At 43.4% G+C, this 27,392-nt stretch overlaps 1 protein-coding gene across 2 annotated transcripts in view; it reads right to left on the bottom strand.

Annotated features, from left to right (window-relative positions):
* The window catches only part of xpot (exportin, tRNA (nuclear export receptor for tRNAs)), a 53,757-nt gene that overhangs the window by 19,581 nt on the left and 6,784 nt on the right, over positions 1-27,392 (bottom strand). For both annotated transcript variants that reach the window (XM_052030045.1, XM_052030047.1), the window contains exons 5-13: positions 20,097-20,166; positions 17,513-17,731; positions 14,594-14,778; positions 13,455-13,623; positions 11,903-12,139; positions 10,489-10,527; positions 10,336-10,398; positions 9,347-9,471; positions 2,572-2,716 (exon numbers count right to left, since the gene is read on the bottom strand). In XM_052030045.1, the coding sequence (XP_051886005.1) occupies positions 2,572-2,716; positions 9,347-9,471; positions 10,336-10,398; positions 10,489-10,527; positions 11,903-12,139; positions 13,455-13,623; positions 14,594-14,778; positions 17,513-17,731; positions 20,097-20,166 (1,252 nt within the window). The remainder of the gene's footprint in view (positions 1-2,571; positions 2,717-9,346; positions 9,472-10,335; positions 10,399-10,488; positions 10,528-11,902; positions 12,140-13,454; positions 13,624-14,593; positions 14,779-17,512; positions 17,732-20,096; positions 20,167-27,392) is intronic.

Genomic DNA, 27,392 nt, shown 5'->3' with positions numbered 1-27,392 from the left:
CACACAGCCAAGTCTCCATGGACCCCGTGACTTTCTGGATGAGCCTACCATGGGGAACCTTGTCAAACGCCTTACTGAAGTCCATATACACCACATCTACCACTCTACCTTCATCAATTTGTTTTGTCATCCCCTCAAAAAACTCAATTAGGCTCGTGAGGCACGACCTGCCCTTTACAAAGCCATGTTAACCATCCCTAATAAGACTAAACTTCTCTAACTGCTCATAAATCCTGTCCCTAAGAATCCTCTCCAATAGCTTACCCATCACTGACACAAGACTCACTAGTCTATAATTCCCAGGATTATCCTCATTACCTTTCTTGAACAATGGAACATTTGCCATCCTCCAATCCCCGGTACCACTTCTGTGGCTAGGGAAGTTGCAAATATCATCAACTCCCCAGCAATCTCTTCCCTCGCCTCCAGTAGTAACCTGGGGTATATCCCATCTGGTCCTGGGGACTTATCTATCCTAATGTTTCTCAGAAGCTCCAACACTGCTTCTTTCTTAACCTCAACATGCTCCAGGTCATTAGCCTGTTTTACACTGACCTCAGATTCGTCAAAGTCCCTCTCCCTAGTAAGCACTGAAGCAAAGTATTCATTAAGGACGTCCCCTACTTCCGCGGCCTCTAGGCACACCCCTTTATCCCCGAGCAGTCCTACCCACACTCTAGTCATCCTCCTGTTCTTTACATACATGTAGAACACATTGGGGTTTTCCTTAATTCTACTCACCAAGGGCTTTTCATGTCTCCTTCTAGCTCTCCTAAGTCCTTTCTTAAGCTCCTTCCTGGCTACCTAATAATTCTCAAGAGCCCTGCCTGATTTTTGCATCCTAAACCTTAGTATGTTTCCTCCTCCTTCTTGCCCAAATGCTTCACCTCGTCAACTATGGTTCCTTTACCCTACCAACCTTTCCCTGTCTCAGTGAGACAAACCTATCCAGAACCCCATGCAAGTGTTCCCTAAACAGCCTCCACATTTCTGCTGTGCATTTCCCTGACAACATCTGTTCCCAATTTACACTCCCAAGTTCCTGCCCAATACTGTCATAATTAGCCCTCCCCCAATTAAAAACTTTCCCATATCGTCTGCTCCTATCCCTATCCATAGCTATGCTAAAGGTCAAGGAGTTGTGGTCACCACCTCCGAAATGCTCACCCACAGAGGTCTGTCACCCAACCAGGTTCATTGCCTAGTACTAGATCAAATATGGCCTCTCCTCTGGTTGGCCTGTCCACATACTGTGTCAGGAATCCTTCCTGGACACATCTAACAAATTCTGCTCATCTAAACCTTTTGCACTAAGGAGGTGTCATCCAATATTAGGGAAGTTGAAGTCTCCCATGACAACAACCCTGTTATGTTTGCACCTTTCCAAAATCTGCCTATTTATCTGCTCCTCAGTGTCCTGGTGGCTATTTTTGTTGGGGGGGGAGGGGGGAGGGCTATAGAATACTCCCAATAGAGTGATCGCTCCCTTCCCGTTTGATTTCCACCCACACTGACTCAGTAGACGATCCCTCCATGATGTCCTCCCTTTCTGCAGCTGAGATACTTTCCCTGATTAGAAATGCCACTCCCTGACCTCTTTTACCTCCCTCCCTATCCCTTTTGAAACATCTGAACCCTGGAACATCAAGCAGCCAATCCTGATCTTGCAACAGCCAAATCTCTAATGGCCACAACGTTTTAATTCCACGTACTGATCCATGCTCTAAATTCATCAACCTTATTCTTAATACTTCTCGCATTAGACACACTTCAACCCATCCAGCTGACAGCACTTATGCCTTATCCACTGCCTATCCTTCCTCACAGTCACTCTGCACAATGCATCTACCTTTACACCAACCACTCCATCATCTGACCTAACACGCCGGTTCCCATCCCCCTGCCAAACTAATTTAAACCCTCCCTACATTTTGGTGATTTCCTATAGCACTCAGCCCTTCCATTCCTTTCTTCCTCTTAGAATTCATAGAGTTATACAGCACAGACCCTTTGGCCCAACTGGTCCATGCCGACCAAGATGCAAGTTTCCCCCTGCCCTAAAGGGAGCATCCTAGAAATTAGGATGCCCATCAGGCGAACCTACCAGAATAAAAACTTTCTCATATGAAATGTTGAAGTATTTAGAGGATTAATTTGCGCGGTTAAGGGAAAACTAACAGCTCAAAGCTAAATTGCACTGCTAATTCAAACAGGTGGCACACATAGAGCAGGTTGCATGGCTCCCTTCTGTGCTGCGCTTTGATTTTAATTGAATGTGCGCTTCAGTTTGACCGCTATCAGAAAACAGATGCCTGAGGACTAGGGTTGGGGCATAAAAAAAACACTTTCTAACTAATTGATTCATACTTGGATCAACAAATTACCCTGTAGCAGCATTTCACTGTCAACATCAATTTTACAGTTAAGTCAGCTTCTTACATCAGCATGGCATCATGCACACATACACACAAAATGCTTCATTAACCTTCCTTAAAACAAACAGATTTGGCAGTTCCCCCTAACAGAGTGGGTATATTACAAGGTGAACTATAGCATCGCTAAATACTCAACTGTGTGCATCATCTCCTGCAAAGCACCGGCTTTTGCACTGTCCCCAGAGAAGTGGGCACCGTGGGACGCTGGGATTGCCTCTCCCAACATGAACAACAGCCTCAGAGCCACTTCCACATCCATGAACCTTGTGTTCTGCCAGTTCCTAAAGGGCAAAGAAAAGCTGCAAGTTTACTAAAAGGATACATTTTTGAGTTGATTGATTTTTTTATTTGAAGAGGTAACCAAGAAATGTGGAGGTTGTTTAGGGACCACTTACATGGGGTTCTGGAGAGATTTGCCCCACTGAGACAAGGAAAGGATGGTAGGGTGAAAGAACTGTAGTTAACAAGAGAGGTGGAAGGTTTAGTCAAGAGGAAGGAGGAAGCATATTTAAGGTTTAGGAAGCAAAAACCAGGCAGGGCTCTTGAGAGTTAGAAGGTAGCCAGGAAGGAGCTTAAGAAGGGACTTAGGAGAGCTAGAAAGGGACATGAGAAGACCTTGGCAAGTAGGGTTAAGGAAACCCTAGTGTTCTACACACGAGGAACAAGACTAGGGTGAAGGTAGGACCACTCAGGGATAAGGGGGGGAAAAATGTGCCTGGAGACGGAGGAAGTAGGGGAGGTCCTGAATGAATACTTTGCTTCAGTATTCACCAGGGAGAGGGATATAGATGAATCTGAGGTCAGTGTAAAACAGGTATATGTGTTGGAGCAAGTAGAGGTAAAGAAAGCTGTGTTGGAGCTACTAAAAAGCATTAGGATAGATAAGTCCCCAAGGTCAGATAGGATACACCCCAGGTTTCTATGAGAGGGAAAAGATTGCTGGGGCATTAACAGTGATCCTTGCATCCTCCCTGGCCACAGGAGTGGTAGTGGAGGATGGCAAACGTTCCATTGTTCAAGAAAGGTAAAAGGGATAATCCTGGGAATTATAGACGAGCGAGTCTTGTGTCAGAGGTGGGCAAGCTAATGGAGAGGATTCTTAGGGACAGGATTTATGAGCATTTGGAGAAGCATTGTCCTATTAGGGACAGTCAACGTGGCTTTGAGAGGGGCAGGTCACGCGTTACGAGCCTAATCCAGTTTGTCGAGGAGGTAACAAAACAAATTGATGAAGGTAGTTCGGTGTACGTGGTACATATGGATTTTAACAAGGCATTTGGTGAAGTTCCCCCATGGTAGGCTCATCTAGAAAGTTACAAGATATGGGATCCATAGAAAATTGGCTATATCGATTCAGAATTGGCTTGCCCACAGAAGGCAGAGGGTGGTTGTAGAAGGGGAGTATTCGACCTGGAGGTCGGTGACAAGTGGTGTTCCGCAGGAATCTGTTATGGGAACCCTGCTCTTTGTGATTTTTATAAATGACTTGGATGAAGTGGAAGGGTGGGTTGGTAAGTTTACAGGTGACACGATGGTTAGTGGTGTAGTAGATAGTGCAGAAGGTTGTCATGGGTTGCAATGGGATATATACAGAATGCAGAGCTGGGTGTAGAAGTGGCAGATGGAGTTCAATCCAGTGAAGTGCGAAGTGATACACTTTGGAAGATCAAATTTGAAGGCATAGTACAAGGTCAATGGCAGGATTCTTAGCAGTGTGGAGGAATAGAGGGATCTTGGAGTTCAAGTGCATAGATCCCCTAAAGTTGGCACACAAGTTGATAGGGTGGTTAAGACAGCATATTGTGCGCTGGCCTTCATTAGTCAGGGGATTCAGTTCAAGAGCCAAGAGGTAATGTTGCAGCTCTAAGACTCTGGTTAGACCACACATGGAATATTATGTTCAGTTCTGGTCGCCACATTATAGGAAGGATGTGGAAGCTTTGGAGGGTGCAGAGGAGATTTACCAGGACGTTGCCTGGATTGGAGAGCATGTCTTACGAGGATAGGTCGAGCGAGTTAGGGCTTTTCTCTTTGGAGCGACAGATGATGATAGAGGTATACAAGATTGAGAGGCACAGACAGAACGGACAGCCAGTAACATTTTCCCCCCAGGGCAGTAATGGCCAGTACTAAAGATTATCCATTTAATGTGCATGGAAGAAAGTTCAGGGGAGTTGTCAGAGGTAGATGTTTTTCTTTTAAAAAAAAGTGGTGGGTGCCTGGAATGCACGCTGGGGGCGGTGGTAGGGGCCGATGTGATAGGGTCATTTGAGAGACTCTTAGGCACATGGATAAAAGAAAAATAAAAGGAGGGTTATGGGAGGTGAAGCTAGATTGAACGTGGATAAGATTTATATAGGTCAGTACAACATCGTGGGCCGAAGGGCCCATACTGTGCTGTACTGTCCTATGTTCTAAGAGCATTAATTGAGGGCAGGGCAGGGTCATCAACATGGACTTCAGCAAGGCCCTTGACTTGGTCCTGCATGGAACACTAGTTCGGATGGTTAGATCACATGGGATCCAGGGTGAACTAGCTATTTGAATACAAAATTTGCTTGGTGGCAGGAGTCAAAGGGTGGTTGTGGAGGGTTGTTTTTCAGACTGGAGGCCTGTGACCAGAGGTGTGCCGCTGGGATTGGTGCTAGATCTACTGTTGTTTGGGTGACGCATTAACAATTTGAATGAGAGTGTACTTGGCACGATTAGCAAGTTTGCAGATGACACCAAAATTGGTGGTATAGTGGAGAGCAAAGAGGGTTATCCAAGAATACAGTAGGATCTGGACCAAGTGAGAAAGTGGGCCAAGGAACGGCAGATGGAATTTAACTCATACAAGTGCAAAATGATGCATTTTGGTAAGTTATACTAGGGCAGGACATATACAGTAAATGGTAGGGCCCTGGGGAGTGTTGTAAAACAGAGAGACCTACGGGCAAATACATAGTTCCCTGAAAGTAGCGACACAGGTAGACAGGGTGGTGAAGAGGGTGTTTGGTACACTTGCCTTCATCTTGAAGAAAAGAGCTGGGACATCACGTTACAACTGCACAAGATGTTGGCGAGACCACACTTGGAGTATTGTGTGCAGTTCTGGTCACCTAACTATAGGAAGGATGTCAGTGAAAAGTTTCACAAGGGTATTACTGGGACTGGAGGGCTTGAGTACAAGGAGAAACTGGGTTGGCTGAGACAGCTTTCCCTGTAGCACAGAAAGCCAAGTGGTGACCTTATAGAGAGATACAAAATCATGAGGAGCATAAAGTTAATGGTCCTAGTCTTTTTCCCCAGGATGGGGGAGTCTAAAAGTAGAGGGCATAGGTTTAAGGGGAAAGGGGAAAAATTTAAAGGGGACCTGAGGGGCAAAATGTTATTTACATCATTGCTGACAGACAATTGACAGTGATCACATCTCTTCAATGTAACATTCTCAGACCTTATTCCAATTTTTTTTTAAATTAATGGCCTGCAAAGCATCAGATTATATATCAACTCCCAAAGGATATTTTGTAGGTTAGCCCAAACAAAACTTAAGTATGGGCAGACATCAATTTCACAGAAGATCAAGTACAACAAGAATTGTTGGGGGGGTGGGATCCGAACTGGAGAGACTGGGGAAGAGGTGTTTGGCTCTCAAATAGAGAAAGCTAGTAGTAGGTATGATAGGCAGATGATAGAGAAGGGACGTGCTCAGACAGGTTTCAGATGTGTCTATTTTAACGCAAGGAGTATTGTGAACAAGGCAGATGAGCTTAGAGCTTGGATCAATACTTGGAGCTATGATGTGGTGGCCATTACAGACTTGGATGGCTCAGGGACTGGAATGGTTGCTTCAAGTGCCAGGTCTTAGATATTTCAGAAAGGACAGGGAGGGAAGTAAAAGAGGTGGGGGAGTGGCACTGTTGATCAGAGATAGTGTCATGGCTGTGGATAAGGTGGACGTCGTGGAGGGATTGTCTACAGAGTCTCTGTGGGTGGAGGTTAGGAACAGGAAGGGGTCAATAACTTTACTGGGTGTTTTTTTTTAAAATAGGCCGCCCAATAGTAACAGGGATATTGAGGAGCAGATAGGGAAGCAGATCCAAGAAAGGTGTGAGAATAACAGAGTTGTTGTGATGGGGGATTTTAATTTCCCAAACATCGATTGGCATCTCCAGACAGTAAGGGGTTTAGATGGTGTGGAGTTTGTTAGGTGTGTTCAGGAAGGATTCTTGACACAATATGTAGATAGGCCTACAAGAGGAGAGGCTGTGCTTGATTTGGTATTGGGAAATGAACCTGGTCAGGTGTCAGATCTCTCAGTGGGTGAACATTTTGGTGATAGTGATCATAATTCTCTCCCCTTTACGTTAGCACTGGAGAGAGATAGGAACAGACAGACTAGTAAGGCATTTACTTGGAGTAAAGGGAATTATGAGGTTCTCAGGCAGGAAATTGGAAGATTAGATTGGGAACAGATGTTCTCAGGGAAAAGTACGGAAGAAATGTGGCAAATATTCAGGGGATATTTGTGTGGAGTTCTGCATAGTCATGTTCCAATGAGACAGGGAAGTCATGAGAGGATACAGGAACCGTGTACAAAGGCTATAATAAATCTAGTCAAAAGGGAAAGAAAAGCTTACAAAAGGTACAGAGAGCTAGGTAATGTTAGAGATCTGGAAGAGTATAAAGCTAATAGGAAGGAGCTTAAGAAGGTGATTAGGAGAGCCAGAAGGAGATATGAGAAGGCCTTGGCGGGCAGGATTAAGGAAAACCCCAAGGCATTCTACAGGTATGTGAAGAGCAAGAGGATAAGATGTGAAAGAATAGGGCCTATCAAGTGCAGTAGTGGGAAAGTGTGTATGGATCCAGAAGAAATGACAGAGGTACTTAATGAATACCTTACATCAGTATTCACTCCGGAAAAAGATCTGGGGGATTGTAGTGGGGACTTGCAGCGGGCTGAAAAGCTTGAGCACGTAGATATTAGGAAAGAGGTGCTGAAACTTTTGGAAAGCATCAAGTTGGATAAGTCGCTGGGACTGGATTAGATATACCCCAGGCTGCTGTGGGAGGCGAGGGAAGACATTGTGGAGCCTCTGACGATGATCTTTGCATCATCGATGGAGACGGGAGAGGTTCCGGAAGATTGGAGGGTTGTGGATGTTGTTCCCTTATTCAAGAAAGGGAGTAGGGATAGCCCAGTGAATTATAGACCAGTGAGTCTTACCTCAGTGGTTGGTAAGCTAATGGAAAAGATCCTGAGAGGCAGGATTTATGAACATTTGGAGAGGTATGATTAGGAATAGTCAGCATGGCTTTGTCAAGGGCAGGTCCTGCCTTACGAGACTGATTGAATTTTTTGAGGATGTGACTAAACACATCGATGAAGGGAAAGCAGTAGATGTAGTGTATATGGATTTCAGCAAGGCGTTTGATAAGGTACCCCATGCAAGGCTTACTGAGAAAGTAAGGAGGCACGGGATCCAAGGGGGCATTGCAGTGTGCATTCAGAACTGGGTGGCCCACAGAAGGCAAAGAGTGGTTGTTGAAGGGTCGTATTCTGAGTGGAGGTCGGTGACCAGTGGTGTACCTCAGGGATCTGTACTGGGATCCTTGCTCTTTGTGATTTTTTATAAACGACCTGGATGAGGAAGTGGAGGGGTGGGTTAGTAAGTTTGCGGATGACACAAAGGTTGGGGGTGTTGTGGATAGTTTGGAGGGCTGTCAGAGGTTACAGAGGGACATAGATAGGATGCAAAGTTGGGCTGAGAAGTGGCAGATGCAGTTTAACCCAGATAAGTGTGAAGTGGTTCATTTTGGTAGGTTAAATATGATGGCAGAATATAGTCTTAATGGTAGGACTTTTGGCAGTGTGGAGGATCAGAGGGATCTTGGGGTCAGAGTCCATAGGATGCTCAAAACGGCTGCTTAGGTTGACTCTGTGGTTAAGGCGGCATATGGTGTATTGTCCTTCATCAATCGTGGAATTGAATTTAGGAGCCGAGAGGTATTGTTGCAGCTATATAGGTCCCTGGTCAGACCCCACTTGGAGTACTATGCTCAGTTCTGGTCGCCTCACTACAGGAAGGATATGGAAGCAATAGAAAGGGTGCAGAGGAGATTTACTAGAATGCTGCCTGGAATGCGGAACATGCCTTATGAAAGCAGGTTGAGGGAACTCTGCCTTTTCTCCTTGGAGTGACGGAGGATGAGGGGGGACCTGATAGAGGTGTATAAGATGATGAGAGGCATTGATCAGGTGGATAATCAGAGGCTTTTTCCCAGGGCTGAAATGGTTGCCACAAGAGGACATAGGTTTAAGATGCTGGCGAGTAGGTATAGAGGAGATGTCAGGGGTAAGTTTTTTTTTACTCAGAGAGTGGTGTGCGTGGAATGGGCTGCCGGCAACGGTGGTGGAGGGGATATGATAGGGTCTTTTAAGAGACTGTTGGATAGGTACATGGAGCTGAGAAAAATAGAGGGCTATGGGTAAGCCTAGTAATTTCTAGGGTAGGGACATGTTCGGCACAGCTTTGTGGGCCGAAGGGCCTGAATTGTGCTGTAGTTTTTCTATGTTCTATGTTCCAACTAATTTTTAAGATATGCCACACACTTAAAATTCACATCACAGGATTAGGATGCAGTCTAAAAAAATGGTCATTGAAGTAGAGAATTCAGATTAATAAGATCCATATTACAGCTACCTATTCAAATTCTGTTTACCGTGATCCTGTCCAGAGTTGTGGTGTTATACTTCTATCACATATAATACAGAAGAGTGCAAAGCACAATATACATGAGACACACACGTAAACAACATTCCTGTTCCCAAGAAAAACAAGTTTTGAAACAGAAGCATTATTTGGTAATAATTGGCAAATATGGTTATAACTTTGTTTTTCAGGTTGTGGTGAGGTGGCAACACTTACTCCAGCGTTGTGTTAAAGACCCTTTGAACAGTAGCTAATAGTAATTCAGGTGAAACTTGTGCCAATCTGTCCAACAGCAACTTTAAATGCTTTCTATACTCGAGGAACATGGCTTCATCTTCACCCTAAAACCAAATTATGAGAAGAAAAAGCACAAGTGCATTATAGGAAGGTACTTGTTCTAAATGAAATTTTATAAGCATAGATTTAATTCCGAACTGGCACAGTAAAACCAAAATATTTTCTAGTCAAATTAGTTCTATAAACTGCACAGTGCTATCATGTAGCTTGCTTGGAAGACAGTAAAATATTAACAGGGTACATCAGGATGCATTCACTAGAATGGAAATTTGTCAATTTACATACATTTCCAATCGTTATTATGCTCTCATTTCATTTTTCTCCACACCCATGTACTTAATGTGGATATTGGATGTAAAAGATTTACACCATTTCTTGGCTGCTTTTATTCAAATGACAAATCAATTTTGCAAACATATCAAGGAAGTGAAGAATTAAACAGGTAAACAAGTTGTACGTTTTGTTAAATGCGTTGACATTGACTTTACAAATGAGTCACAATGCTCAAAGTGTTACCCAATATGTGCTGCACATGCATTTGACTCAACAGGCTAGTGGCTATGTACAATGCCACATTCAAAAATGATTGATTAGAAATGGGAAAGGAACCTGATTAAATGTTCCTTTATGAATATCTGCAGCCTGGCTAAGATATCACAAACATATGATCAAACTTGAGACCCCTCTGATCCATATGGGTTAGAGACTTCACCTGTCAATCACTGTAGATCTTGTGGGCCATCTTCCTACAGATGTTGGCGAGAGTGAGCAGCTATAGAGATGAATACATTACTGTCAAAGGACTTACCAGTGAAGTAAGATTTTCCATTATACACTACCTAAATGTGTTTCTTATTCAGTTTAAGGTACATAGGCTCCACCCATTTTGAAATGCACAATATTCTTACCTCATTTTCAAAATTGTATTCTTCATCGTATGTTAACTTCTTTATAACCGCATGCATAATTGCCTACAATTAGGGAAAGATGGTCAGAATAGAAAACAACTCCCTCAAATGTAACACAAAGAAATTTCTTTGATACAAGCATGCCAAGTTTACCTCAACATTGGCCTTTTGCTGTTCAGTCAAGGCAGGGAGCTGGAAAGATAACAACATACAAAGTTTATGAAATTTTGCAGATGCAATTCATTTCACCAAAAATAAAACCGGCAGGGAAAGAAGATAACATTATTCAGAGGGCTACCCACCCCCAGTTGCTATTTGCCACTAAGCTGCCAATACAAAAGGGAACAAAGTCTCAAAATCTTGGTGCATTGATGAGCAACTGAATAATGAGAAGCACTAGTAGTACACTCGCCCTCCTTCACCTCCCCATCTCTTATTTTGGCCCAGTGAAAGGGCAAAAAGAAATTCCAAGTGAAAAGCTCCCAGAGAGATTTAATAATTATGGTAAAAATGAAGGTTATGGGCCAAACGCTGGCAAAAATGGGACTAGCTTGGATGGGCATCTTGGTCAGCATAGACCAGTGAGGCTGAAGGGCCTGCTTCCATGCTGTACAACTCCATGAAGGTTTAAGTAAAATTATAGCAGAATTTATTAAATACCAAGTACCAACATATCAAAAAGTTAGGGACAGTATGCAGGTATCATGTACAGATTAAACCACAAACAACAATGATACCAAAAGCCCATTTAACCACTTCCTTTGGAGGAAACATTATTCAGGCTCAAAATACCAGTGCCACACAATAGCAAATGCACCTTTAATTCCCAAATTGAATTGTCCAACCATTAAACTTGATTAATAAATGCCAAAAACATATTCCAGATTGCAATTGAAGCAAAGTGATTATCACAACAAAGGGATTGTGTGCTTGAGAGGGAAAAATTTCAGGGCTACGTAAGAGGAAAGCAAGACTAACCACCTCTCTGACACAAGCTCAATGTCAAAAGCTATAATTAAAGTGTTTCGGTTTATGACACTGCAATCATGCATACGTGGTCCTATCTTCATCTAATATATGTGTGAAAAGTTAATTAAAAAGTGGTTTTTGCCTCCTGGTATGCCAAAGAAATCTTTAAGCTACTCAGTTTAATAACACTAGATGCTGGGAACCAGGGATGCCTTTGAACTGATACCCGATAGCAACAAGGATCAAACGAATGAATTCCAGAAATGACTAGATCTTTGTGGAGAACATTTTTCAAAGACAAGTGCATTAAATGAGGTCCCATGTAAAAGAAAACAAACCAAATATTTGATTTAAAAGCAGGTATTAAAACATCCAATTATCCTGTTATAAAGAAATGTTGCTTGTAATTTCTGTTCCAGCAAGGTTCTACTCACTATGTTAGCTTGTTATCACTGAACAATCAACTTAGTTCATATTAGGAATAGGAAATGCATACTTAAAACATTTTGTGGATAAATTGTCCAATCACCTTTCACTAACAAAGGCAGTCACAACTCTGCTGCAAATGTTTACACAAACTCTTCTCACTCCAACTTACCTGTTTGAGCATGTGAAGATAGTCATAGCAGAAGCCAATTATATTGGAGGAAATGTCATCATCTTCATGCACAAGCAACTTAAGCAGAAGAGGCACTTTAGCTTCCACAGCCTGAAGGGTGACCTGGCTGTTCTTCACATCCCCTGCTTTGACCAGTTTACTCCAACTCGTTATTAAAGCCTGGCCCATGCCATTAACCAGTTTGGAAAACCTTGCCAGAAAGTCAACATCATCTTCCTAGACAAAAAAAATTCTAATTACATTGATGAGATTAAACATTTAAGAATACCCCCAAATTAAAACCTTTTGCACCATGCACTGTATCAGTTGCCCTTCTGCAACCTAGACTGTGTCCAACACTGCTTGTCAGTGTCAACTGGATGGGTGATAACTGATCAGTGTGGACTCAGCGAGCTGAAGGGCCCATTCCCATGCCGTCTCTGTGACTACATCACTCAATACAAATTTGTGTTTCCAATTCCCTATTTTCTCCATTTACCTAAACAAATTTGGCACAGCAACACGAGCCACAAGTTTCCCCTCAATACAAAACTGAGAAGCCAGGGCATTTACATCAAACAACTCCTGAATAACTCAAATCTACCAGAGGGGCAGGTGGAGAATTACGAGGACGTTTCCAGGACTGGTCAATTCTTGCAATAAGAATGCTGGAGCAGAGGCCTTCGGAACAGAAGAAACTCGAGGAGAGATTTCACTGAAATTATAAAAATAGATGCACAGATGGGGTGAATTGGGAGAACACATTCCCTTTAAGAGATCAAATAGCTAGGGGACTTAGATTGATGGTGATTGGTAGAAGGATTACAGAAGAATTGAGGAGGATGGTTCATGCATTTAGAAAGTACTTGGATAAGAATGGAAGAAATAGGATTGACTCGAGCCTCTCAAGCCTGGTCTACCATTCACAAGATCAAACACCATTTTCCTCCTGTACTCCTTGATGCTTTTAACACTTACAAACCTAGCAATTTCTGATTTCAATGCCTCCAGAGTCTGCCAGGGTTGAGAATTTCAAAGGTTCATCACCCTGAGTGAAGACACTTCTCATTTCAGTCTTAAAAACTCCCTACTGAGACTATGACCTCTAGGTCTAGGCTCCTCCGTCAGGGTAAACATCCTCCAAACAAACACTTATCAAACCCTCTGAAGAATTTTGAATATTTCAGTGAAATGACTTACCATTTTCTTTTTTAAACTCTGCAGAAGAGGCCTAGACTACTCAATCTGTCCTCATATACCACATAGATATGCACTTACTGTGCAGTAACCTACAAGCTATGTACTAAGAGCTATTTTGCAAAGTTACTCTTCTCATCTCTGTCCTGAATGGCCAACCCCTTATTGTAAGGCTTTGTCCCCTGGTTCTAGACACGCATCACATTTACCTTTACGGCATTGCTATAATGTTAAAAGCAACTACCAACTGTACTTATCAGTCATAAATATTGCACAAATCTCATTAGCTTTTGTAGGAGCTATTCCAAATGCAAAGGAAAATGAATACTTGCTGTGATCATACTGTGGCACGGACCTGGTCAGTGTTGAAGAAGCCAGAGGCCATGAGCACCTGACAAAGCGATTCTACCAGTTTAGTCTTATCAATAGGATCCATGCCTTTATTTACTATTTCAAATAGACAGTCACAGGCTTCCTCACGGAGGACTTCCACTGACATGTGACTGAGCAACACGTTTACAAACCTAGAAAAGGAAGCATTAAAGAAATTGGTGCATGAACTATTACCTATCTGAAATTTCTGAACAAATTAGAATATATACAGCACGGTGGAGCCTTGCTACAACATTCATCTCTCCTGTCACAAACTGCCAAAGTAAACCTCCCAACTGAAACAGCACGACCACCTCAAGTGCACCCGGTTACAGCAGAGTTGTGGAACCAGTCTCAGGATTTTAGCAACTCCAGTTGGGATCTCGTTCAAGATCTGGTATCCATAGAGTCAAAGTCCATAAAATTACAAAGGATGATCTCTTCAAATGCTGACTCAAGTTCTGGTCTGTGTACCCAGGCTTTCATTTGGAGTATCCATGGATTCCATTGAAGCCTTCCATAGTTGGTAGGCATGGCAGAACATTATTTAAATCAATTAAAACTTCCAAATTTTTAGTTTAGTTTAGACTGAGCAAGCAAATAATGGTTAAGTCACTGAATCCAGAGTTTCCAGAGACTTGGGTCCCTATCTAATGTACCTATCTAAGAACCTTTTAAACATCTCTATTGTATCTGCTTCTACTACTACCACTGGCAGCGCATTACAGGCACCCACCACTGTGTAAAAAAACCTGCCCCGCACATCTCTTTTGAATTTACCCTCTCTAGTATCAGGCATTTCAACCCTGTGAGAAAGATACCCACTGTCATCTCTATCCATGCCTCTTAATCTTATAAACTTCTATCAGGTCTCCCTTCAACCTCCACCACTCCAGAGAAAACAACCCAAGTTTGGCCAGCCTCTCCCCATAGCACTAATCCAGGCAGAATGTACAACTCAAATTAAACTCTTATTCAGTCTATTTACCTCCTGAAGGAAACAATTCTCATTGAAGATGGAATATTAGACAAAATTCTAATGACTGTGTAAACAAAGGAGTTCTCATTTTATTATGCATGTATGAGAAACAATATTAGTTTTGTGGGTTTAAAGACAGGTACCTTTCATTTGCTATCAGATTCAAGTCAATCCAGGAGACAAAAGCTCCTACAACCTCAAGGCACTGACATGTTAGTTCAGAGTTGGTTTGTTGATAGGTGCGCAGGATCTGGTACCAAGACTCCACGAGATTTGGTATACATTGTTCCCTCATTGCATCTTTGATTAAGGTATTTCTCCTACACTCCTAGTTACAGAAAATAACATTTTTTTTAAAAAAAGAACTCTACAAATAATTCTAATAAGCACATTCCTAAAAATGTTTTAAAAATAAGGAATTTAAACTTAAAATATGCAAAGATTAATACAAATACATACTAGATCAAATATAGTACGACTTTGCTTTTGCTTACAGAATAAAATTTCTGCAATCATATAGACTTAGCCATAGTTCCAAAAGTGTTTGCATATCCCTTAAATAATCAATTTTTTAAGATTAAATACATTAGACACTCCTACACTGGGGAAACAAAAGTGTGCAGGGAGGAGATGAAGCCTACTGTGGACGCAGCTCAGCACATCATGAAAACCAGCCTCCCCTCCATGGACTGTCTATACTTCTCACTGCCTCGGTAAAGCAGCCAATAGAATCAAAGACCCCACCCACCCTGGACATACTTTCTTCTCTCCCTCCCATCAGGAAGATACAAAAGCCTGAAAGCACGTACCACCAGGCTCAAGGACAGCTTCTATCCCACTGATATAAGACTATTGAATGGTCCCCTAGTACGATGAGATGGACTCGACCTCACAATCTACCTCATTATGGCCTTGCACCTTATTGTCTGCCTGCACTGCACTCTCTCTGTAACTTTAACACTATTCTGCATCGTTATTGTTTTTCGCTTGTACTACCTCAATGTACTAACGTGATGAAATGATCTGTATGGATGGCATGCAAAACAGTTTTTCCACTGTACCTCAGTGCATGTGACAATAATAAGTTTCAAGGCCCCCAAAACCAGTAGCTCCAGCGGAGAGCTGTCTAAGGCCAGCCTAAAGAAATAAAGGACCTGTGAAATGATCCAGACTCTGATTACTTTAAAGCACAAAGGGATGCCTTTCCTTTTTCTGCAGTCCCTCCAGATAGAGGATGACTTACCTCCACTCCATTTTCCAAGTTTGAAAGTAAACCCTGCATATATTCTTTTAACATAGGATAGCCATTGCAAACCTGCTACCACACAGTCTTCAGAACAAGGTCGTTGTCTTAGGACATGTGGGTGCAAGTTAATTGGAGACCAGGCTCTGTTGCACAGCCATTGCGCACACACACACACTAAGCCCACAAATGTGGACATTGACACAATCTTGTCCAAACCCTTTTCCTTGTGAGAGTCATTCTGATCCCCTCCCTCAGCTTCCCTACCCATCTCCCTTCTCCTAACTGGTTTCCTCAGTCCCCCCTTTACTCTTAGCCTTTTCCTTCCACCACCCCACCCCCACAATTCTCCTGCTCTCTCCTCCTACCCTGGCCTCCCCACACAGTCCACTTACTGGCCAGTCACTCTTCCCTGTGATTCTAACTCTGTTTCTCTCTCCACAGACTCTACTTAGCCTACTTTTCTTTAAGCATTCTTGAATTTTATACCATTAACTCAAGGGTGAAGGAAAGGGCCACGGAAAAGGGTGTGAACAAGATCACGTGGTTGGAGTGAGTTCATACCAAATCTGTGCAGCACAGCTTGATCTACAACAGTTTGGGATCCCAATCCCACTGGACCAAGACCTTGTTCCATATGGTAGCTGGTGCACAAGGGCCAACCTGTGCACAGGTACATTCCATTCCTCAGATGAGTAGAAGTCATCTTGACCCCAAGGAACTAGCTAAGAATAAAAACATTGCATTTCACAGGAGAAACATACAAACATCTGACATTAGAACTACACCGCCTCGCAATATGGATGGTCAACATGATCAGCTTAAGGAGATTTCCTTAAAGATAGGGAGAAGCTGCCAATCTAGGGGAAATTCAGGAAGAATTTTGAGATGAGCCAAACTGGGTTTGTCATTGAAGTTGGAGAGAAAAGGAGAGCTTGAGCAGGATGGATAGTTGTGTTGGGGCGTGGCTGTGGGGAATGGGAAGTTGGATGCAAAGATACATAGGAAGCCAGCAAAAGAACACAGAGTGAACTGCAAGTGGAGATAGTTTTGCTTGGGTGGCAACAGGGCACTAATTACTGCTGGTGCACCCAGGGAGGGAGAGGTGAGGCTGAACTTCCTGCTCTTAACCACATTCTGCTGATACCACGAGGAACCATACAGGCACCGAACAATGGAAAAGAGCCCAAATGCTGTAATGATAACTCCAATGACATGCCCGTTATGAATTAAGAATGATAGCACCACACAACTTTATTGGAATATGTTATAATCCAAGGAAGGAGCTAAGCAAAAACCAAAGAGAAACTAAACTTATTTTAAATAAGAAGCTTGGTACATTGCCACTTTATTTAAACTGATGCAATTTATGCCATTTCTATCAACGGGAAATCATTATAAATTTAAAGGCAAAAATTACAACATAAAAAATGTAAAATTTTGCCAGATGTCATGCATAAATAACACATTCTTGATGCTGCATTTAGGAAGACACCTAATTGAAGTGGATTCTGCTTTCCGAAGGTGTAACAAATTCCTACTCGTCGACGGTGATAAATCCGCCCCAGCCTGTGGAGCCTTATCTGGCATTAATTACAAAGGAGCACACTATTTTGTGGGCCTGTGGATAGAAGTCTGAATTTCAATAACTGAGACAAACAGTTACTGGAAGAGGTGATGCACTATATGACGATTCCACTGGCCACAGTGCATGCTAGTGCAATTCCAAACCTGTACTACACCAAGACTGCCGTGTACTTCAGTAACAAATTAGCAGATTACAATTGTGAAAGATCAAATTCCCGCTCACCGTTCTTACCTCTGCTGTGTGAACTATGTCCCGATCCACCACCTCTGCATCGATGGCCATGAGGATTCGCAAATACAGGTCGACTCCTCGAGGATTGAGGCCAACGACCGAGAGCAGATCAAAGAAGAATTTGGGCCACTTGGTAAGATACTCAGTTAAGAAAAGCAAAGCAAAGACTTGAGCAGCTTTGTTGCGGATGAACGTCTTCTCTTGGTGTGGATTCACCAGCTGCAGAGGACAAAGAGAGACGTGAATAATTCTTTATTCAAGAGGAAGATGCTCCACAGGAGACTTTACAACCAAGAAACGTGTAACGTAATTCAATGAGAAAAATCAAAAAAGCCAATTTGGTTAAAGTTAACAGATAGGAATTTTACAAAAGGGAATAAATCAAATTTAAACAATTAGAATAAATTCTTTGTTCTTGGTGTATTTTTCATATCAAGAGAGGAGACCATTTGGCCCATTTAGTCCATGCTAACACAGAGCAATCCCATTATTTTCCTGTAACCTATAGCCATCACCACCTACACCAGGGGTAACTTACAGTGGCCAACTAACCTGCCAACCTGTACGTCTTCGGGATGTGGGAAGGAACCAGAGCACCTGGAGTAATCCACATAATCCTCAGGGAGGAATTCCACACAGACAGCATCAGAGATTAGGATTGAACCCAGGTCACTGGAGCTACGAGGCAGCAGCACTCATCAGCACTGTTTCAGAGATCCAATTAGCCCCTCAAGAATCACTACAGCTCCGGTGATGCTCATTCAGTCCATTAGGTCCCTGCGAGTTCTTTGTACAACAACCCAGTCAGTCCCATTCCACCCCAGCCCAGTAAATGTTTTACCTTCAAATATTTATCCATTTCTGATTGACAGACACAACTCTATCTGCATCCACCTTTTCAGGCAGAGCATTCCAGACCATTGTGGTTCCCCATGGAATCACAGCCCATTCACCCTCTAACGCTCAGAAAATCTTTGGTTTCCACGCCTGTGCACTGCAACACAGACATCAGAGACTTGGTAGAGATCAGGTGCGAGTCCGCAGGACCCACCACCACATCTGGTGTAAAAACAGCAACCCCATTTATCTGATTAAGATCGCTGACCTTCATTAAAAACACAAGCTCAGTTATTATTTTACATTATAATTGTTTTTAATTAATAGTTCGATGCACTGTAAATATAATTTTACTTTTTGACAGGGCAGGCACGGTAGTGTAGCGGTTAGCGTAATGCTTTACAGTGCCAGTTCCGGGTTCAATTCCAGCCACCGTCTGTAAGGAGCTTCTACGTTCTCCCCATGTCTGCGTGGGTTTCCTCCCACATTCCAAAGGTGTACGATTTAGGAAGTTGTGGGCATGCTATGTTGGCGCCAGAAGTGTGGCGACACTTGCAGGCTACCTCCAGAACACTACGCAAAAGACGCACTCGACTGTGTTTCGACATACATGTGACTAATAAAGATATCTTATTTTATCTGAATCACCTTGAGTTTTTATTCCAATCTATTTAAACTTCTTTTAAGGTCACAACATTAAAGCCCTCAGGGCAATAATGGAGGTGGGACCTCAATTTTCACCACACAAGGCCTGGTTGCCACTTGCAGCTTACTCTGCCTTGTGGAAGGCCAACACAATGGATCTTTTGGATACCATGGCAGGCAAGTCTGGCAGTAATGTTGTCAGGAGGTGTGAGAGAGAATGTGAGGGGGTCAAAAGACAGACTTAAGGTTGAACTGTGCACAATCCAGCCTATAATTACTTGCCACGTAAAACTACATTGCCTCTCTTCATCCCTGGACAGGGTGGCACCACGGGCAGAGTTGTTGCCTCACAGGTCCAGCAACCCAGGTTCAATCCTTTGTAGTTGGGTGTGAGGAATTGATGGGTATGTGAGAGGGGATAGGTTACAGGGGAAAGAAATGGGAGATAGGGATTAATGGGATTTCTCTGAGAATTGACATAGATTCAACAGGCCAAGTAGCTGACTCCCATGTTATGAGAAAACAAAAACACGAGATCTTTTGCCAATCACTGGAAACCTGCCCTGTCAAGTCCTTGACCTTTCACTGAGGGCAATGGTTTTCTTCTCCTCACCAGAGTTAAATAGGTCAAGATTTCACACACACCAGTCACTTCCCTCTTCTTCTCTCAATCAAGCTGAAATACCAATTTTTGTTTGGAAAAAGTGACCAGAATTGGATGTTTTACTGTAGTGATGGTCTAACCCACGTCCCATAAATGTTTGTACTAACCTTGCTTTGGTACACCACATCTGTTTATGAAGCCCAGAATCATATATACTTCATTACCTCTAACTCAGAAGCAACCTCCACCACCCTCCCTGCAGCCCTGCAAGCTCCTGTTCTCTTTGTCAGTCTGACAAATGTCTCTGACCTGAAACGATTGCTTCTCTCCTACAGATGCGGCCTGACCTGCTGAGCATTTCCAGCACTTTGTTTAGTTTGTAACTCAAAAGCTATTTGTCGAAAGACAACGGTCAATTTGAAACTGATAATCACGTGAATAGTTTCAAATGTTGCCCAGTATCTTAAGGATTTTAGACAGGACCACCACACTACTCACTTGAGCCTGCAGCCAGGTCATCATGGTTTGCCTAATGAGTTGGTGTTGTGCTTCAGTCAGAGCAGCATACCTGTAATGTTACAAAAAGGTTCACTCTCCATACACAATACCTACATCCATAAGACAATACTAAAACAATAAAGGTTCAGATGAGTGATTTTAGATATCTTCATTACTTATCCAACAAACTTCATACGCCATAAGACCATACATTTTGTGAATGAACGCTGATATGGTTACTTTAATGGTGGTAAGAGCACCTCACAGGACACGTGCACTAGAGTCCATCAGACCCAATTTCTCTATCAACTCTATCCAGCTCCTATCAAATGAATCATAGAACCATACAGCACAAAACAGGCCCTTCGGCCCACCATGTTGTGCCGTCCATCAAGCCACCCTCACACTACCTAACCCCTTCCTCCCGCATATCTCTCCATCTCACATTCCTCCATATGCCTATCCAACAAGCTCTTGAACCTGTCCAATGTATCTGCCTCCACCACCACCCCAGGCAGTGCATTCCATGCACCAACCACTCTGTGGGTGAAAAACCTCCCCCTGACATCTCCCCTGAACCTCCCACCCATAACCTTAAAGCCATGCCCTCTCGTCTTGAGCATTGGTGCCCTGGGAAGGAGGCCCAGACTGTCTATCTATTCCTCTCAATATTTTATATACCTCTATCATGTCTCCTCTCATCCTCCTCCTTTCCAGTGAATAAAGCCCTAGTACCTTAAGCCTCTCCTCATATTCAATACTCTCCAATCCAGGCAGCATCCTGGTAAATCTCCTCTGCACCCTCTCCAACGCCTCCACATCCTTCCAACCAGAACTGAACACAGTACTCTAAGTGTGGCCTAACTAGAGTTTTGTAAAGCTGCATCATCACCTCACGGCTCTTAAACTCAATCCCGCGACTTATGAAAGCCAACATCCCACTGGCCTTCTTAACTGCTCTTTCCACCTGTGAGGCAACTTTCAATGAACTGTGAATATAAACCCCCAGATCCCTCTGCTCCTCCACACTGCCAAGTACCTTGCCATTTACCCAGTACTCTGCCCTGGAGTTTGTCCTTCCAAAGTGTACCACCTCACTTCTCCGGATTGAACTCCATCTGCCACTTGTCAGCCCAGCTCTGCATCCTATCAATATCCCTCTGTAAGCTCCGACAGTCCTTCACACTATCCACAACACCGCCGATCTTAGTGTCATCAGCAAACTTACTAACCCAGCCCTCCACCCCCTCATCTAAGTCATCTACAAATATCACAAAAAGTAAAGGTTCCAGAACCGATCCCTGCAGGACACCACTAGTCACTGCCCTCCAATCCGAGGGCACTCCTTCCACCACAACCCTCTGCTTTCTACATGCAAGCCAATTCCTAATCCACACAGCCAAGCTTCCCTGGATCCCTTGACCTCTGACCTTCTGAAGAAGCCTACCATGAGGAACCTTATCAAACGCCTTACTAAAATCCATGTAAACCACATCCACTGCACTGCCCTCATCAATCTTCCTGGTCACTTCCTCAAAGAACTCTATCAGGCTTGTGAGGCAAGATCTTCCCTTCACAAAGCCATGCTGGCTGTCCCTAATCAGTCCACGATTCTCAAGGTGTTCATAAATCCTATTTCTTAGAATCCTTTCTAACAGCTTACCCACCACAGACGTGAGACTCACCGGTCTAATTCCCTGGCCTATCCCTATTACCTTTTTTGAACAAGGGGACAACATTCGCAACCCTCCAATCCTCCGGCACCATCCCCATGGACAACGAGGACTCAAAGATCCTTACCAGCGGTTCAACAATCTCCTCCCTAGCCTCTCGAAGCAGCCTGGGGAAAATCCCGTCAGGCCCCGGAGATTTATCTGTCTTAATATTATTTAACAACTTCAACACATCCTCTCTCTTGATATCTACAACCTCGAGAACATTACCCCTACCGGCACTCCCTTCCGAGTCATCAAGACCCCTCTCCCTGGTGAATACCGAAGAGAAGTACTCATTCAGAACTTCTCCCACTTCCGCCGCCTCCAGGCAAATTCACCCACCTTTGTCCTTAATCGGACCTACCTTTACCCTAGCCATCCTCCTACCCTTCACGTACTTGAAAAAGGCCTTGGGATTTTCCTTAACCCTACTAGCCAATGCCTTTTCATGTCCCCTTCTAGCTCTCCTCAGCCCTTTCTTAAGTTCCTTCCTCGCTACCCTATATTCCTCACGGGCCCTGTCTGAACCTTGCTGCTTATACCTCAGGTACGCTACCTTCTTCTCCCTAACAAGTAGTTCCACCTCTCTCGTCACCCACGGTTCCTTCATCCTGCCATTCCTTCTCTGCCTCACCAAAACATATTTATCCCTAACATCCTGCATAAGATCCCTGAACATCGACCACATCTCCATGGTACATTTTCCTTCAAAAAGGACATCCCAATTTACACTCCCAAGTTCTCTCCTTATAGCCTCATAGTTCGCCCTTCCCCAATTAAAAATCCTCTTGTCCTCTCTGCACCTGTCCATGACAATTTTAAAGGTTATGGAGCAATGGTCACTGTCCCCCAAATGCTCACCCACCAATAGATCCTTCACCTGTCCCGGTTCATTTCCTAAAACTAGATCTAATATGGCATTCCCTCTAGTCGGCCTGTCAACATACTGCGTCAGGAATCCCTCCTGGACACATTTAACGAATTCCATCCCATATAAACCTTTGGCACTAAGCAGGTTCCAGTCTATATTTGGGAAGTTGAAGTCTCCCATTATAACAACCCTGTTATTTTTGCTTCTCTCCAAACACTCCCTGCCAATCTGCTCCTCTATATCTCTACTGCTACCAGGGGGCCTATAGAATACTCCTAGTAGAGTAACTGCTCCTTTCTTTTTCCTTAATTCCACCCATACGGACTCTAGAGATGATCCTTCTACAACATCCATCTTTTCCACAGCCGTAACAGTGTCCCTGACCAGTATCGCCACCCCTCCTCCTCTTCTCCCCCCTTCCCTATCCCTCTTAAAACACCGAAAACCAGGAATATTCAATATCCACTCCTCTCCTGACGTCAGCCACGTCTCAGTAATAGCCACGATATCATAGTCCCCCATACTTATCCAAGCCCTCAGTTCATCCCCCTTATTCCTGACACTTCTGGCATTTAAGTAAACACACTTCAGTCCATCTACCTTATTACTTTTACAGCCTGTATTCTGCTTCTCCTTCCCCAAAGCCTCTCTACCTGTTTGATCTAACTTTTCCCCACTCCCTTCTTCCTCTGACCTACTCCTCCGGTTCCCTTCCCCCTCACAAACTAGTTTAAACCCTCCCGAACCACCCTAGCAAATCTCGCCGCAAGGATATTGGCCCCCTTCTGGTTCGGGTGTAACCCGTCCTCTCTGTTCAGGTTCCACCTTCCCAAGAAGAGATCCCAATGATCCAGAAATCTAAAACCCTCCCTCCTGCACCAGCTTCTCAGCCACGCATTTATCTGCCACCTCCTCCTATTCCTGCCTTCACTATCGCATGGCACTGGCAGCAATCCCAAGATTGCTACCCTTGAGGTCCTGTTCCTCAATTTTCTGCCTAGCTCCCTGAACTCACTCTTCAGGACCTCATCCCCCTTCCTACCTATGTCGTTGGTGCCAACATGGACCACAACTTCTGGCTGCTCTCCCTCCCGCTCAAGAATCCTGTGGACCCGATCAGTGACATCCCGGACCCTGGCACCTGGGAGGCAACATACCATCCGGGATTCATGCTCACTGCCACAGAACCTCCTATCTGTTTCCCTGACTATCGAGTCCCCTATCACTACCGCATGTCTCTTTCCCACCCTTCCCTTCTGAGCAGCAGTACCAGTCCCAGTGCCAGAGACCTGGTAACTGCAGCTAGGCCCCTGCAGGTCATCCCCCTCAACAGCTTCCAAGGCAGAAAACTTGTTACTGAGGGGAACAGCCTCCAGGGTTCCCTGCTCTGTCTGCCTGCCTGACTTCTTCTTCCTCCTCTTCCCTCCCCTGACAGTCACCATTCTATCTGCCTCCTGAACCTCAGATGTATCTGCTCTAAGGGGGGTGACTGTCACCTGATGGACCGTGTCTACATAACTCTCTCCCTCCCTTATGCTGCGCAGTGTTTGTAGCTGCGACTTCAGCTCATCAACTCTGAGCCGAAGTTGCAGGCGACTATGACAAGTTTCAGTACTGGTACTCATCTGATGTCTGACTGGCAACAGCAAAAGATCTTACCTACTCCTTTCCTTTACCTGTTAATCTCTGGTAAACAAGCTGCACACCAGTGGCAGTTTCTCGGGTGTTAGAACAGGGCCTTTTCGCCAGGTCAGAATTGTGAAACTTCAGAGAGTTGTGGACATAGCCCAGCACATCACAGAAACCAGCCTCCCCTCCATGGACTCTACCTCTCGTTGCCTTGGTGAAACAGCCAGCATAATCAAAAACCCCACCCACCTGGGTCATTCTCTCTCCTCTCCCATCAGGTAGGAAATACAGGAGACCGAGGACACATACCACTAGGGTCAAGGACAGCTTCTATCCCACTGTGATAAGACTATTGAACGGTTCCCTTATACGATGAACTCTTGACCTCACAATCTACCTTAGAAACATAGAAAACCTACAGCACAATGCAGGCCCTTCGGCCCACTTGTTATGACCTTGCACCTCATTGTCTACCTGCAATGCACTTCCCTGTAGCTGTGACATTTTACTCTGTACTCTGCTATTGTTTTTACCCTGTACTACCTCATTGCACTGGGTAATGAATTGATCCTTATGAATGGTATGCAAGATAGGTTTTTCCACTGTACTTCAGTGCAAGTGACAATAATAAACCAATACCAATAGAGGTCATAGCTTTAAGGCGAGAGGGGGAAAGCTTAAAGGAAATTTGGGAGACAAGTTTTTTTTTGTTTTACACTGAGGTAGAGGTAGGTGCCTGGAACACACTGCCAGGGCATGGTGATGGAAGTAGATATGATAATGAGGCAATTAAGAGGCATTTAGACAGACAAATGAACAGACAGGGAATGGAGGATCACTTAATTTGAGATTAGTCTAATTTGGCATCATGGTCAGCACAGACGTTGTGGGCCGGAGCACTGCACTGTTCCACGTCAACCGGAGATCTGCAAATTAACGTTAACCAAGTTTGGGACAATAAAACTAATGCCTTTTGTTTCCTGCTCAAGACCATGCATTTTACCGGACTGTGGAGATTGAGATTTGAAGTGTGGGAAAGCTTGTGTTGGTATCTTAAAAGAAAATCAACTGAATAAGTAGCACCAGTAGTGACACCCCATGTCAAGAGTTTGAGAAATGGGAAGGTTGGGGGGTGGTACGAGGGTTCAGAGTAAAGAAGAATGGAAAGACGACAAAATTCAAGGCTCTTTGCCTCAATGTAGGCCGTATTGACAAAAATTGATGGTACGTGTAGAAATGAATGGGTATGATCTGATAGCACAATGATAGGCAAAAGGCAAGATAGCTTTTTTGTAAATAATCCGATCAGTACAGCAGTTAGAAGTGATCTTAGTTCTAAAAATCAATATGCAAATTCAGTTTGGAAGGAGGCAAGAAGTAGTGAGGGAAATGAGTTACTGGTAGTAGCAGTTTATAGGTTAGATAGAAGGAGCCACACTGTAGGACAGGGTACAAATAGAAGTGAGCTTGTAAGAAAGGAACTCCATTCATATTGCGCAACTTCAATCTTAGATTGGACAAATGAAACTAATACAACCTTGAGAAGAGTTCTTCCTGCGGTCAGGACACTACATTGTGGGATCAAGCTATTTTAGACCCAATCACGTGTGATACAATAAGCCAGCCCGCAAGATCTTGGGAAATGTGATAACATTACTGATTTCACATTCAATTTGAGAGTGGGAAACTCATGTATAAAATTAACATCTCAAATGGAAAGACAACAAGGGTACAAAGGCAAAGTTGCTAGAATGGACTGGGAAACTGAATTAAAAGATAATAGATCAGCAATGGGAAAGATGGAGATATCTCAATTATCAAAAATATATTCCATTAAAAAATAAAAGACTCAAAAAGATTGTATCAAATTGAAAGAGAAACATTACAGTGCCAAGGTTAGTGGCAGGCCACCAGACAATTGGGAAATTGTAAAAACCAATAAACAATGATAAATAAACAAGAATAAACAGGATAAACTAACAATAAATATGAAGCAGTAAGAGCTTCTACAAACAAAAAAGAAAGCAGCTAATGTAAATATTCATCCTTTTGAGGATTAGACTAGAGAATTAATAATAACATCTTCACAATAAAAAAAACACAAAAAGCATCCCAATAATAATTGAAAAATTGGACAGGGGAAACTTAGAATAATTATTGCTAGAGGAAAAAAAACTAGGCAAACTAATGTGACTGAAGATTGGCAAATCCCCTGGATTTATTGGTCATGAAATTCCACAGTTCCCTAAATTCTGGGAAGGTCCCAGCAGGTTGGATCAAAGAAAGGAGACCAACAGCAGGAAATCCCTTTTTAGGCAGTCCCTTGGGATCAAGGATAACTTACTTACACTCTGGACTTGAGATAGGTTAGCCCAACATCTGCCAGTGGGAAAGAGCCAAAATCTCTTAAGGAAGCAGTGGCAGGACATTTGGAATGTCATAATACAAACGTGCAGTATCAAAGTGGTTTTATGAAAGGAAATTAAAAGTTCTTTTAGGAGATATTGGATAAGGTGCCACATAAAAGACATTGCAAATGGAATTCAGGGTAACACGTTAGCCTAGATAGAGGATTGTGCAACAGAATAGAGGATAAATAGCTCATTTCCATTAATAGTCTGCAACAGGGATCAGTCCTGGGGCTCCAATTACTTTCAAACATATTAGAGACTTAAATGAAGGAACTATGTGTACTATAGCCAAATTTGTTGACCTAACAATAAAGGCCAGAAAAGCAAAGCATAGGGAGGATGCTGAACCTGCAAAAGCATACAGTTAAGTTAAAGTAAAAATTCATCTCTTTAAATATTATTTAACATGAAGAGCCACTACAGAACATTGCTGTTCAAAGGGATCGGGCCATCTTTGTACAAGAAGCAAAGTTAGCATGGCGGCAGGTAGTTAAGGTGACAAATAAAACATTAGCCTTTAATGCAAGTGGGATGAGTACAGGCAAAGGGAATCTTGGTACAACTGTTCACATAATGGCAGATCCACAACTAGTAAAGTGCACACAGCTTCCATCATTTTATTACAAAGGGACTTACAACGGAGGCAGTTCAGAGAACATTCACGATTGAT

The sequence above is a fragment of the Pristis pectinata genome, chromosome 15 (assembly GCF_009764475.1).
Source record: "Pristis pectinata isolate sPriPec2 chromosome 15, sPriPec2.1.pri, whole genome shotgun sequence".
Classification (NCBI taxonomy): Eukaryota; Metazoa; Chordata; class Chondrichthyes; order Rhinopristiformes; family Pristidae; genus Pristis; species Pristis pectinata.
This window is presented reverse-complemented; position numbering and strand designations above follow the sequence as displayed.